At 42.4% G+C, this 14,816-nt stretch overlaps 1 protein-coding gene across 2 annotated transcripts in view; it reads left to right on the plus strand.

Annotated features, from left to right (window-relative positions):
• The window catches only part of LOC119416329 (growth arrest-specific protein 2), a 33,957-nt gene that overhangs the window by 8,634 nt on the left and 10,507 nt on the right, over nucleotides 1-14,816 (plus strand). For both annotated transcript variants that reach the window (XM_037683558.1, XM_037683559.1), the window contains exons 3-5: nucleotides 475-605; nucleotides 12,547-12,691; nucleotides 14,738-14,801. In XM_037683558.1, the coding sequence (XP_037539486.1) occupies nucleotides 475-605; nucleotides 12,547-12,691; nucleotides 14,738-14,801 (340 nt within the window). The remainder of the gene's footprint in view (nucleotides 1-474; nucleotides 606-12,546; nucleotides 12,692-14,737; nucleotides 14,802-14,816) is intronic.

Consider the following 14,816-nt stretch of genomic DNA (forward strand, 5'->3'; position numbering starts at 1 on the left):
CACACACACACACACACCAAACCCCCTTCCTCTTATAAGAAACAGAAATGGGATAAGAAAGAAAAAAAAAAAAGAAACGTCTCCAGTTTCTTTCCACAGACGCCCCCTCCTCTCCATCCCCTGCCACCACCTCCTGTTTCCCAGTGACCTCACCATGAAGGAATGGTCCTCTGGAAGTCCATCAACCGGACACCACATGTTGGTCTTCACTTCGTCTCTGTGACTGCATCACCACATGTAAACAGATGCCACCCCCCCCAAATCTTCCTTCGCTAATCTATCAGGAAATCTCCCCCCTTAAATTTCGTCCAGTTCATATTTTTGGGTCAGGCTTTTTGAAAGCTTCTCATAAGTCAGCAGCAGCAGTGAAGCTTGGTCATTAAGGTCGGAGTAAAACAAAAAGGTTCAGCCTCCACATGGAATGAGCTCCAGATTGTATCTGCTGTTTTGTTTTTTCTGTGTCCCCCTCCTCAGGTCTGGAAATCACCGCAGAGAGCTTCATGGATCAGTTAGACAATGGCTTCCTGCTGTGCCAGCTGGCCGAGACGCTGCAGGAGAAGTTCAGACAAATGAACGGAGGCCTGCCTGCTCCTGGCAGCAGCAAGGTACGGAGACGCGTGAGCATCGCTGCTAACCAAAACACATTCGTCTGGAAGTTACAATCTGTCTGAACGTGTTCCCAGAATAACTTTCAGCATGAATGAATTTAGCAGAGGATCGTTTCTAAACGGAGAGAAGGTTTTTTTTTTAATCAGAATGAGCCACGGTCACTTTGGTCTCGAGTGGTTTACTTTTCTCAGCTCAGATTCTTGATTGCGTGAACGTTTATGAAATGAAATGGTGACTGTATTTTTATATATCACCTTTCTATCTGATCAAGACACTCAAAGCTCTTTACAGCACAATCTGTGTCTCATATACCCATTCATACAGCATTAAACTAGATCTATACACAGAATAATCAGAGCTTTATTACATTCATACACTGATGGGACACACATCAGAGACTATGAGGGGTTCAGTGTCTTGCCCAGGGACACTTGGGCTTGTGACTGCTGGTGGAATCGAACCCCCAACTCTTGCACTGGTTGACGACTGCTCGAACCACTCACTTTTGAGATCCATTTTCGACTTCTTATCTTCTGCCGTAGGTTTTTCTGCATCTTTCTCGTTCCACAATTTTTGGCTATTTCAACAAATCGTGCATCAAAATGTTTGAGGGAGTGCATGGTGGTGCAGAGGTTAGAGAAGGTGGGCCTGTGATAAATCGGAAGATCGCTGGTTTAACTCCCGGTACTGACGACATCAAAATGTGGGTGGGATAGGTGAAGCACCCACACCTGCCTCCACCCTCATTTGCTCCACTCTGGGCCCTTGAGCAAGGCCCTTCACCCCCACCATGTGCTCCCCCGGGCACCCTTGATGGCAGCTCTCTGCTCCACACAGAGGGCTGTGGTAGCTCGGTGGTTGTGTCAGGAAGGACATCCCGTGTAAAAACAATCGCCAGGTCTTTATGCGACTTAGTTCGATGTGGCGACCCTTGAAGAAGGGGGCAGCCAAAAGAAGAAGAAGAAAAAATATATATAAATCAAAATGTTCAGCTCTTTCAGGAGAAGGTGCTATGACTTTTGGTATTGGTACAACTTTAGCTTTTTGAAATATTTAGCATTTTCTGCCATTTTTTTCTCATAGAAAATGAATAAAGCTCATTTTACATCCTTCAAACCTTTACATCTATTTACAACCTTTTACTGCTCCATTCACTTTTTGTTCAGCTCTTTTCAGCTTCCTTGTGCAAATGTAACCTTTTTCAGCTACTAGTAGCTAATTTCAGCTGTTTTGTGCTCCTTTCAGATTATTTCTGCTAACTACAACATTTTTGCACTTCTTCTAACTTCAGCTTGTTTGGGTCCATTAAGCTGATTTCTGCAAGTTTCAGCTTTTTCTGCAATTTTCTCTACTATTTAGCTGTTTTTATGCTAATTTGTAGATTTTTTTCAGCTAATTTCACTTTTTTTTTTTATCTCATTTGACATGATTTTATCTTTTTTTTGTTGGATGATTAAGTTTACAAAACTTTTTTTCATTTCAGCTCTTTCTGCTTTCTTCTGGTAGTTTAAGCTTCTTTTTGCCTTTTCATCTACTTTTCAGCTATTTTTTGTTCATTTAATTTATCATTTTATTAAACCCAGTTCAGTAAATATGTGTTTTTTTCAGCTTTCTTTTGCTAATTTAAGCTTGTTTGTCCATTTCAGCATGTTTTTTTTTTTAGCTGATTTTCGCTGTTTTTTTAGCAAGTTCTTGTGCAATAAGCATTCACACTGCGTTTTTGCAGGAACTGCAGTTTCTCTAGTTAGAATGGTTTGAGTGTTTCTGCTTGAATTATTCCCTTAGGTGAGTTTCTGTAACTGTGTCTCGTTCAAAACAGACTCATTTGGGCAAAACTATATCAAGTTTTTCTACGGTGAGGCAATGACAAAAATCTAAACCATTTCAAAAACATACAGATGTTGCTACATTTCACGAGCAATACGTGAAATGAGAGACAACCTGAAAACTAAAATAAATCAGCATACATCCCAGATTACCAAAAATGTTGGGCCAGTCTAAAGTTTATAAAAACAATGTGATAATTCATGAACCATATTTTTATTCACAATCAAACATAGTGAATTTACTGAATGCTTAAACTTAAATAATTGCATAAGGTAACTTTGAATTTTGAAATGGTATCAAAAAGGCTGAGTCAGCGCCATGTTTACCACAGTGAAGCATCCTCTCTTCTTTTAACAACACTCTGTAAACATCTGGGAGCTGAGGAGGCCAGATGTTGAGGTTTTTGGAGGTGAATGTTTTCCCGTTTTTGTATGACATTGAACTTTAGCTGTTAATTAGTTCTTGGTCTTCATTTCTGGATTGTTTGTTGAATCGGAGCTTATGTCGCTCTAAATCCTGTGGATACATTTCTGGTGCTTTTCCAGATGAGTAAGCTGTCCATGCCATAGGCAACACTGCACCCCCATACCAGCAGAGAGGCAGGTTTTGAACTGAGCCCTAATAACTCATGGTCCCTCTCCTGTAAAGAATGTGGTGTCTGTTATTTCCACAAATAATTTCAAGTTCAGTTTATGTACAGAACAGCTCTCTTTGCCTCAGTCTGTTTTAAATGAACCTTCGCCCAGAGAAGACGACAGCGGAGGTTGTTCACGTGGCTTTTTGCTTTGAACGATAGATTAGGTGGTGCAGCTAGCTTGTGGAGGTGTTTGAGAGCCCATGCAATGATGTTCAGAACAGGATCAAACTTGTTTTTAATGCAGAGCCACCTGAGAACCTAAAGATCTCCGACATACTTTCAGTCTTGTCCTTGATACAGAGATTTTTCTATATTCATTAAATTATTTTCATGGTATTATGAACTGTAGATGCTGAGATATTCTTCCCATTTCTCAAATGAGGAACATTATTTTTATGGTTCTACACTTTTTGGACAGTTTTTGCAAAACCTCTGCCCATCTTTACTTCTGAGAGATTCAGCCTCTCTAAAATTATTTTCCATATCACTCCTCTTACTCCCCCATTGACAATTAACCTAATTTGTTGCAAAATGCTCCTCCACTTGTTTCTTGTTCATAATAATTGCTTGAAAACCTTTGTTGCTCATCCAGTCACTTTTTAAACGTGTTGCTGTCCTCAAACTCAAAGTTGCCTTGTTTTTCCTTACACACTGTACAGCTTCTTATTGTAAACATGATGCGTTTGCTACGTTCTATTAAAAATAAAATGTGAGTTTGTTAGATTTGCAAATAGTAGCTTTATTTATTAACAACATTTTTAGATTTTACACAGCGTTCCAAACTTCTTCAGCATTAGAGTTGAAGAACCAGAAATTCTTTTACTCTATGATCAGCTGATGGCAAACTTTTCTAAGAGCTGTACAATTTTAAAAAGGGATGCATGAAGAGGGAGGTTGGGGGGGTGTTCAGTCTCCAACAGGGCAAAGAGGGGGAAAAATAATAAGCCAGCCAAGGACACATTAGCTGGCCCCACATCCCTTGAGAGAATTTGAAGAAATCTGTGAAATGTTTTGTGAGCCTTGAATAAAGATTTAGATCTTATCTTGGAAAAAAAAAAAGTTGTATAATTGACGTCAAATATTCTTGTTCTGGGTCAAGAAATTTAAAACAATAATGAGTAGACAGGCTCTGCGTCGTTAGTGTACCTTTGACAAGTCCACTGGACATTATAAGTTTAGATAGGTTGTCTTGTATTCAGCGGGGTAACACGGAAGGAAACCACTAATCAGATTGTGTGTTTGGTTCAGAGGGAAAGCAGCCAAAGGCTCCTGTTGGTTTTTTTCAGTGAGTGTTGTGTTTGCACTGGAGCATCACTGATGACGGCGGGTCTCCTGATCTCAATGTGAGCTCAGCAGTCCAGATGTGAGAAAATACTTGAGGTCAGCAACCGTGGGACAGCAGTGAAGCTCCTGAAACAGAGGAGCGTATTGATCAGAGACCAGCAGAGAGGCCTCACAGATATTCACTGTTTTTACACATGCCTCGTGTTAATGGACTGAAAACATGCATCATGACCACCGTTTTTCATGCTTTGAGGTCTTACTACACTTGAAAGCTCATCAAGACCCTTCAAAAGCTGAAGTTTGTTTGGTGTCAAACGCATGCATTTTTAGGTTGAAGTGATGAGTGGAGCGAGCTGCTGTGACACACTGCAGTGAAGAGAAACAATACATCAGGCTTTGTCTGAAGCTGTTTCTCAAACACTGTTTTATATCTTTACAGAAACCATTCAAATCTGAAGAAGAAGAAATATTTGTTTTTTTTTCTCTTTTTTCGTTGCCAAAAACAGAATATTCACAGAGTAATTAAAACAAAACAAAACACATTTAAAATAGCACATGATGAGTTAGATGTTGTGCAACATATTTGACAATTGTTAAGGTAAAAGTCAATGAAAGCTTAGGAAAGTTGTGTAACAGGAAAAATCCATTCATCCAACATTTTTCAGTCAGGTCATCAGGACAGTTTCTTTTGAAACTGTCAGTCAGATGACCTGACTGAAAAATGTTGGATTTTATACCTGGATTATTGAGCATGGACTTTGTTGTTTTCAACCAGTTTGACAAGACTGTCAACAAGGAAGAAGGCCGGCAATGGAGGAGGGGCATACCAAAGAGACCATCTAATCACAAGCAGAACTGGTTTGTTCCACTTTGGATTAAGCTGTTGGAGGATGAATCAGTTTTGTTATGTGTTTCCTTGACTGATGAAGCCTTCCGGATCAAAGGCGAAACGTTTCAGCACAAAAAAAGAAACTGTCCAGATGACCTGACTGAAAAATGTTGGATTTTATACCTGGATTATTGAGCATGGACTTTGTTGTATCCATTCATCCATTTTCTTCCGCTTATCCGGGGTCGGGTCACGGGGGTAGCATCCAGGGAGGCCCAGACTTCCCTCTCCCCAGCCATTTAGGCCAGCTCCTCCGGAGGAATCCCACGGCGTTCCCAGGCCAGCCGAGAAACATAGTTCCTCCAATGTGTCCTAGGTCCAGAACACCTCACCATGGAGGTGCTCAGGAGGCATCCTAACCAGATGCCCGAGCCACCTCCACTGGCTCCTCTTGACATGGAGAAGCAGTGGCTCTACACTGAGTCCCTCCCAGATGTTTGAGCTTCTCACCCTATCTCTAAGAGAGCCCAGACACCCTGCGGAGAAAACTCATTTTGGCCGCTTGTATCCGTGATCTCGTTCTTGCGGTCACAACCCAAAGCTCATGGCCATAGATGAGGGTAGGAACGTAGATTGATCTGTAAATTGAGAGCTTCCTCTTTTGACTCAGCTCTCTCTTCACCATGACTGCAGATGCTGCACCTATTAGCCTATCAATCTCGAGATACTTAAACTCCTCCACTTGAGGCAGGACCTCCTCCCCGACCCAGAGAAGGCACTCTACCTTTTCTGGCTCAAGACCATTGCCTTGGATTTGGAGGCACTGATCCTCATCCCAGTTGTTTCACACTCGGCTGCGAACCGCTCCAGCAAAAGCTGTAGATCACGACCTGATGAAGCCAATAGGACCACATTTTTTTTTTGCAAAAAGCAGAGATGCAATCCTAAGGCCACCAATATAGATCCCCTCAACACCTTGGCTGTGCCTAGAAATTCTGTCCATAAAAGTTATGAACAGAATCGGTGACAAAGGGCAACCTTGGCGGAGTCCAACTCTCACTGGGAACGAGCCCGACTTACTGCCGGCAATGCGGACCAGGCTCTGACACTGGTCATACAGGGATCTAAAAGCCTGTATCAAAGGGCCTGGCACTCCATACTCCCGGAGTACCCCTCACATGGTTCCCTGAGGCACGTGGTCGAATGCCTTATCTAAGTCCACAAAGCACACGTAGACTGGTTGGGCAAACTCACACGCACCCTCCAGATCTTGCTGAGAGTGTAGAGATGGTCCAGTGTTCCACAACCAGGACCAAAACCATACTACTTTTCCTGAATCTGAGGTTCTACTATCCGACGGACCCTCCTTTCCAGAAGCCCTGAATAGACCTTACCAGAGAGGCTTAAGAGTGTGATCCCCCTGTAGTTGGAACACATTCTGTGGTCCCCCTTTTTTAATAGGGGGACCACCACCCTGATCTGCCAGTCCAGGAGAATTGCCCCCGATGTCCACACAATTTTGCAGAGTCGTGTATGTCAACACAACCCTACAACATCTAGAGCCTTAAGGAACTCCGGGTGAATCTCATCCACTCCCGGGGTCCTGCCACCGAGGAGCTTTTTAACCACCTCGGTGACCTCAGCACCAGAGATTGGAGAGCCTGACCCAAAGTCCCCAGGCTCAGCTTCTTCAATGTAGGATGTGCTGGTGGGATTGAGGAGGTCTTCGAAGTACTTTGCCCACCAACCCATGACATCCCGAGTTGAGGTCAGCAGCACACCACCTCCACTATGAACAGTGTTGGTGGTGTACCACCCCCCCAACCCCACCCCTCGAGATGCCGGATGGTGGACCAGAATCGCTTCTAAGCCATATGGAAGTCATTCTCCATGGCCTCTCCAAACTCTTCCCACCCGAGCCGCATGTCGCTTGGACTGCCGGTACCCATCAGCTGCTTCTAGAGTCCCACAAGCCAAAAAGGCCAGATAGGACTGCTTCAACCTGACAGCATCCCTCACCACTGGTGTCCACTAACAGGTTTGAGGGTTACCAATGCGACAGGCACCATCAACTTGGCGGCCACAGCTCCGACAAGCCACCTTGACAATGGAGGCGCAGAACATGGCCCACTCGGGCTCAATGTCCCCCACCTCCCCCAGAACATGTTTGAGGTTTTACCAGTGGTGGGAGTTAAAGCGCTGCCTCATGGGAGACTCTGCCAGCAGATCCCAGCAGACCTTCACAATACATTTGGGCCTGTCAGATCTGACCGGCATCCTCCCCCACCATCAGTGCCAACTCACCACCAGGTAGTGGTCAGTGGAAAGCTCTGCCCCCTCTCTTCACCTGAGTGTCCAAGACATGCGGCCGCAGATCAGATGAGACAACAGCAAAGTCGACCATTGAACTGTGGCCTAGGGTGTCCTGGTGCCAAGAGCACATATGGACACCCTTATGCTTGAACATGGTGTTTGTTATAGACAATCCATGATGAGCACAGAAGTCCAACAATAGAACACCACTCGAGTTCAGATCGGGGGGCCGTTCCTCCCGACCACACCCGTCTAGGTCTCACTGTCATTGCCCACGTGAGCATTGAAGTCCCCCAGTATAACAAGGGAGCCCCCAGGAGGCGCACTCTCCATTACCCTCTCCATGGACTCCAAAAAGGGTGGATAATCTGAACTGCCATTTGGCACATAAGCACAAACAACAGTCAGAACCTGTCCCTCCACACATAGGTGGAGGGAGGCTACCCTCTCATTCACCGGGGTGAACCCCAGCGTACAGGCACCAAGATGGGGGCAACAAGTATGTCCACTCCTACTCGGCGCCTCTCACCAGGGGCATCTCCACAGTGGATGAGTGCCCAACCCCTCTCAAGGAGACTGGTTCCTGAGCCAGAGCCATGCGTCAAATCCAACTATTTCTAGCCAGAACCTCTCAACCTCACATACCAGCTAAGGCTCCTTCCCCACCAGAGAGGTGACATCCCACATCCCAAGAGCCAGCTTCTGTAGCCAAGGATCAGACTGCTAATGTCCCTGCCTTCGGCCACCACCCATCCCACATAGGACCTGACCCCTCTGGTCCCTCCCACAGGTTGTAAGCCCATGGGAAGGGGGACCCACGTCTCCTCTTCGGGCTGTGCCTGGCCGAGCTCCATGGGTGAAAGACTGGCCACCAGGTGCTTTCCAGCGTGCCCCACCTCCAGGCCCGGCTCCAGAGCGAAGCCCTGGTGACCTGCGTCCGGGCGAGGGAACATTGTTTCCATTTATTGTGTTCATCATAAGGGGGTCTGCACAGTTGCATCACTGTGTCATAGTCGCATCACTTTTGTTCATTGCAAGACTATGATTAACAAAACAACTAGAAACTCACAAATAGGTGAGCTTGCAACAGAGAAGTGATGTGACTGTGAAAAAACAAAGCATCCAAGAGCAGATGGGTTGAGAAAAATTAGTTCATCTCTCTGCAAAAGATGTGTGGATCAATAATTTAGCAGCTTATGAGTGAAATTTGTTGTCTGTGTTATGACAAAGTCAATTGAAAACTACATCCATCTGAAAAAACAGTGACAAAGAATAAACTACAGCGTAGAAACAACGCTGTGAAATATTTGTAGCATTTATTACAATCAAGTTTATTTAAGATGATAGAATGAGACAAACTGAAATGATCAACATCTCAAATATTTTTGGAAAATATGTGCATTGTGTAATGTGGTTTGCAAATGAACATTTCAGATGGAGAAGTTATAAATAATTACATGGATAATCTTGTAAAAAAATTCTTTGTATGACCTCACTTTAGAAAATAGTTTATTTCTGACTGGACAGTCTGCCTAGTTAGTTAGTCTGAGTCTCTCTGGGATTTTGATGACTAGTTGGAAAAACAAGCACATTTTACTTGAAATCATGCTGGACTCTAACTTGCAACAATATTTCAGAATCAGAATCAGAATTTATTGTCATTGCACAGAAGCACATCGAAATTTCATTTCAGTACAGCCCGTCCAAAGAAACACAAACAATTAAACAACATAAACATGGGAGACGGAGTGCCTGAGGCTGCAGCCTCATGAGAGGCGTTGCTCTTTTTTTGTTAGATAAGGAAAAGGAAACACCAGGAAAGAGGAGGTACAAAAAAGTCATATCTGTTAAGGACACGTTGTGAAGTTGCAAAAATCCTCAGCACAAAAAAAGCAACATACAGATGACATAATAAGACATATGCAAGTGGAGTGGGTGAGGATGAAGTGTGTGTGTGTGTGGGGGGGGGCTCCCAGCACAGACCGCCCAAGAGAGCGTCGCAGTCACTGGTGCCTCACATCCAACCTAGGTTGCCGCACTGAGGGGTCAAAAGGAGGGAGGCCAGTGAAGGCAATGAGTTGAGGGGAGTGTGTTTATAGCTGTGTGAGTGAGTGTATGTGTGTGTGTGTGCATTTGTAAGTAAGTCCATGAACACTGTTCCAGACAGCCCCCCACCAGCCATAGACTATGATAAGTGATGGTGCAATGTTTATCAGCCGGCCTCAGCAGAGCTCTGACAGGTCTTTAGATGTCCTTGGGGAAGGCAACAGGCAGTGGGAGCAGAGCATCTTGTTCACATAACATCCAGAAAAATTTAAGATAGTCAGTCTTCCAAGGCAGACACAGGGAGCCAGATTCAGATGACAAGAGTTGTTTTGGGTCAGGCCAACTCTGGTTAATTTCCGTCTGCCTTTACAGTCTCACTGGTACATCTCAACTCCAAACAGCCAAATTTGTGGTCGGTACCATCGAGCCGAGCTTGTAACTTCTCCAAGGTCAATTCCTTCCCGCCAGCGAGATTCAGGAACTGCAAATAGCCTGTGATTCTCAGCAAGAACTGCGTCCAGCTTACGGCTCAGCTCACACAGCATTTGAGTCTGAGTGTTCACAGCACGGCACATTCCTTCACACAGTCCAGGCAGCTTCACAATGGCCAGAACAGCTGCCAACGTTTTTCAAATTTGTCAATATGCCAGGTAACCACCAACTCCAAAAAGCAGAAATCCTGTTATCATAAATCCAATTATGTACGCGTCTTCTACATCCTCGACCGACAATATGGACAGACACACGATCTTCCACTGCCCCCCAGGCAGGAATCCATCGTGTATCCAGCTGCAAGTGTCCCGTTGGGGCAGGAGGGCTCTTCTTCGCCCTGTATTGTTGTTGAGAAAATTTGATCAATTGCGTTGAGAGACCAGCTGATCAGATCCATAATTTACAATTCAGAAGATATGCAATGAGGGGATCCGAAAGTTTTACAGGACAAAGAGCAGAAGCAGGGGAAGGAGCGGGAGGAAAAAGTATCCGCCTTCACCAAGAGCAAAAAGAAAAAAAAAATTGTCCCCTAAATTGCAAGCTTGAATACAACTTGAAAAAGAAATACAGCCCTGGATCTCTAGCTTTACAGACATTTGTCACACATGACAAATCTGAAACTATTTTTTAGACATACCTTGTTGCACAAATCTTTCAAACATTTCCACATATCCTGCAACTCTACCAAGGAAATCAAGAGCTTTTGGAAACATTTCAGAACAATTTTGATCCTTTCACAGTCTCACAGCCCAACAAGATGCTGGCAACGGTTTGTCGATCTCATCAGATTTATAATATGTTTTTCCCCAAAAGAAGTTCAAAGAGCTATCTAGAACAGGTAAAATGATTTTTGTTCATAATTGTTTCACAGAACCCCTTTTCAAAAGGTTTGAACAATCCAACCTGATTGAAAATTGTTGGATTGTATACCTGGATTATTGAGCATGGACTTTGTTGGTTTGAACAATTCATTTGAGGCTGAAGAACCACCCCATTTACCAGCTTTATGCTAAACTGCTATTAAACTGACACAGTGGTCAAACTCCCAAACATAAGAAATAAAGTAAATTTATCTCCTAAAATGTGAAATGTTATTTTGTACTTTATTTTTAAACAACAGTTGTAGTTTCTTGTCATTTACCTTGCAGAAATAATCTTTTGCAGAGCTTTTTTTTTTTTACTTTGTGTGCAATAATACATAAAAGTGTGTATGATACAACAAGCTGCAGCAGAAATACCTGCTGGACATTCTGATTGTTTTATTGAACGTCACTGGCAAACTTTTTTTTTTTTTTCCACTGCAAGGCAGTAGAACAAAACAATGATCCCAGAAAAGAAGAGGAAAAAAAAGGAGCTGGGAATGAAATGAAAAAATACCCACTAACTCTTGCATATTTCCTGCATGAGCTCACTGCACCTTCCTCAAAGCACAGGCACACATCTCACACATAAAAGCACATAAATCTCTCCGAACAGGCCGTGTGGGTGCTGAAACTCACGAGCACGTCACTTGATCCTAAACTGTGGAAGGTCTGGAAAAGTAGCTCCAGTTTTCTGACTCGTATTGATCTGTGGGGAAATGTCCTCTAGATTCTCGTATGAAACTTTTCTGTCCACACAGACTCAATCAAAACTTTATTCTGAACCTTACATGGACAACATCTGGTCTGAGGGTCAGACATGGCCTGTTTGATCACGTCCATCAGACACACAACTTCAAATATATTAATATAAACCAACAACCTGTTGACTCATTCCTTCAAGAAATGCTTATTTCCCATCACTTTGCATGATAAAGTTTTAAACAAAGATTTTGCACAATTTATTAAAGGTTGAAACTTGTGTTGGGGATTAGTCTCCGCTAACACCAAATTTACTCTCAGTAGCTATAAAATTGATGACTTATACTGTAAGGTGGCCATCTTGAACTGAATTGATTCCAACTATTAATCAGATATAGATTTATGTCAAATGATAATTTACTGAAAGTTTCATTAAGTTCTGTCCAGTGGTTCCATCCATCCATCCATTATCTTTACCCGTTTATTCCGTTTTGGGTCACGGGGGTCGCCGGTGCCCATGTCCAGCAATCACTGTGCGAGGGGCGAGGTACACCCTGGACGGGTCGCAAGTCCATCACAGGGCCACATAGAGACAAACGAGACAAACAATCATTCACTCTCTCACTCACACCTTGGGACAATTTAGAGTTCCCAATCAGCCTAACATGCATGTTTTTATGTCAGTGGGAGGAAACTGGAGTACCCGGACAAAACCCATGCATGCACGGAGAGAACATGCAAACTCCACCTAGAAAAGCCAGAGAGGTGAACTTTCTTGCTGTGAGGCGACAGTGCCAACCACTGCCCATATTTGACAAAGAATCCCTTCAAAAATTGCTGGATTATCCCTTTAAAAGATAATGCTCACCAGTGTCATATTTATCACTGAACCTGAATGGCTCTGATCTTCAGCTCATTTTGTAGTTTGACCTTTTCTGTGTCATCAGACAAGACTCCCTCACCGGAGGATACCGTGTCGACGGAGTGCTCCCTCCGGCTCTTTCTTCGCTCGGGACAACACCGCCAACTTCCTGTCCTGGTGCCGCGAGGTCGGAGTCGGAGACACCTGTCTCTTTGAGTCAGAAGACTTAGGTGAGTGTGATTTTTTTCCCCGCCTCACAGAATGTAGGACAGTCTATGTACACAAACAAAGACTGATGGACTCAGATGTCTGCCTCCTGAGAACGGGCTGATCGTGCAGATACAGAACTGCTCAGGCCCTTCTTTTCCCCTCCTGCCTCCCTCTGAGGTTCAGACCACACATCTCCAGGCCGAGCCACAGAGAGCTGACAGGGACGGCAGTCTGAGAGGAGAACAGATGGCAGCAGCTCCATAAAGACATCTTGAAAACAAACGGAGCGCAGACAAAACACACTAAAATCGGCCATCGTTGTGCAGGCTAGATGTCTTCATCAGCTCATAATAATATTTATTCTCCTCCACATTCTCACTCCCTGTGCTTTATGTCCCTCAAAGATTTTCCATGCACAGTACTCAAAAACATGCTTGCAGTGAAGATATGTTGAGGCTGAAAGATAAGAGGAAAAGATAAGAGCTTGAAACAAATCTGCATTTTTGAGGTTTTAGCTATGTAAATTGTGCAAATTCTTTCATTTCTAGCAGCCAAGAGTTATTCCCAGTAAGAGATCCACACTGAATTATTTTCACCTTCGAGCGCGGGAGACACTAAAGTGTGATGAAATGTTGTGAAAATGTGTGAGCGAACAACAGCAGCTGATGAGTGCTCTTTGTTCGTTTCTGTCTCTCTCTGGATGAATTGCTCAGTTTGTCGGGAACTGCACCAGGTTTGCCTTCATACGGTGGATTTTCTGCTTGTACCTGCATGGTGTGGTGTGGTGTGTCACATCTGTCATATGGGGTGCTGTTTGTAAACTTACACAGTCAAAAATTAACAGCAATATTTTGGTTTATTTATAGCCTTTCATAAGAAAAAAAATGTTTTTTTGGTCATATTTTCACCATGTTATTCATACATTTATCAATGTCATAGTTCCAAACTAAATATTTAACTTACAAGCCAAATATTTAGTTTACAAACTAAATACTTAACTTGCAAGTTAAATATTTAGTTAGCAAGCTAAATATTTAGTTCCACACTAAATATTTAGTTTACAAACTAAATATTTATGTCCAGGCTAATTGTTTAATTTACAAAAAATATATATTTAAATTGCAAGTTAAACATTTAGCTAAATATTTATTTTACTAACTAAATATTTAACTTGCAAGTTAGATATTTAGGTCCAAGCTAAATGTTTAGTTTGCAAATTAAATATTTATTTTGGAAATAAAATGTTTAGCTTGGAAAATAAATATTTAGGTCTGAACTAAATATTTAGTTAGCAAATTAAATATTTAGTTTACTAATTCAATGTGTGGCTTCAATATTAAATGTTTTGTTTGGAAATTAAATATTTAGCTTGGACAATAAAGATTTAGTTTGGAAATTAAATGTTTAGTTTTGAAAATAAATATTTAGTTTGGAAATTTGATGTTTCATTTACACCAAAATATTTAATTTTCTAATTAAATATTTAACTTGAAAGGTAAATATTTTGTTTTTAAATTAAACTAATACCATGAACATAAACATGTAGTTTGTAAACTAAATATTTAATGTGGAACTACATATTTAGCTTGCTAACTAAATATTTAACTTGCAAGTTAAGTATTTGTAAACTAAATATTTAGCTTGTAAATTAAATATTAATTTGGAACTGTGACATTTATAAATGTATTAATTACATAGTGAAAATATGACTGAAAAAAAAAAAACATTTTATTAACGAAAGGCTAAACAAACCAAAATATTGCTGTTTATTTTTAACAGTGTAACTTTACAAATGGCACCCCATACTATCATGCCTTTTTGTCGCCCACACTTCCTGTCTGGTTTCACATGGATAAAATTAACTTTTCAACCCCATATTTTCCAATCAATACACTCATTTAGTTGTAAGTGGACAGTGTGACAGAGTCAAAGGACTTGGATGCATGAAGCTTGTTTTTATGTGCATTTTATCATCACACAGTCACTCTGCTTCCCTCGTTGCCTTTTTGTCCTGATTTATGTCCCACTGGAATTACCGGACGCTAAATCTTTTCTTCTTCTTGTAGTTCTTCACAAGCAGCCAAGAGAGGTGTGCCTCTGTCTTTTAGAACTGGGTCGGATCGCATCACGGTTTGTTCTGGCTTC

This window comes from Nematolebias whitei, chromosome 10 (genome assembly GCF_014905685.2).
Source record: "Nematolebias whitei isolate Nwh7 chromosome 10, NemWhi1, whole genome shotgun sequence".
NCBI lineage: Eukaryota > Metazoa > Chordata > Actinopteri > Cyprinodontiformes > Rivulidae > Nematolebias > Nematolebias whitei.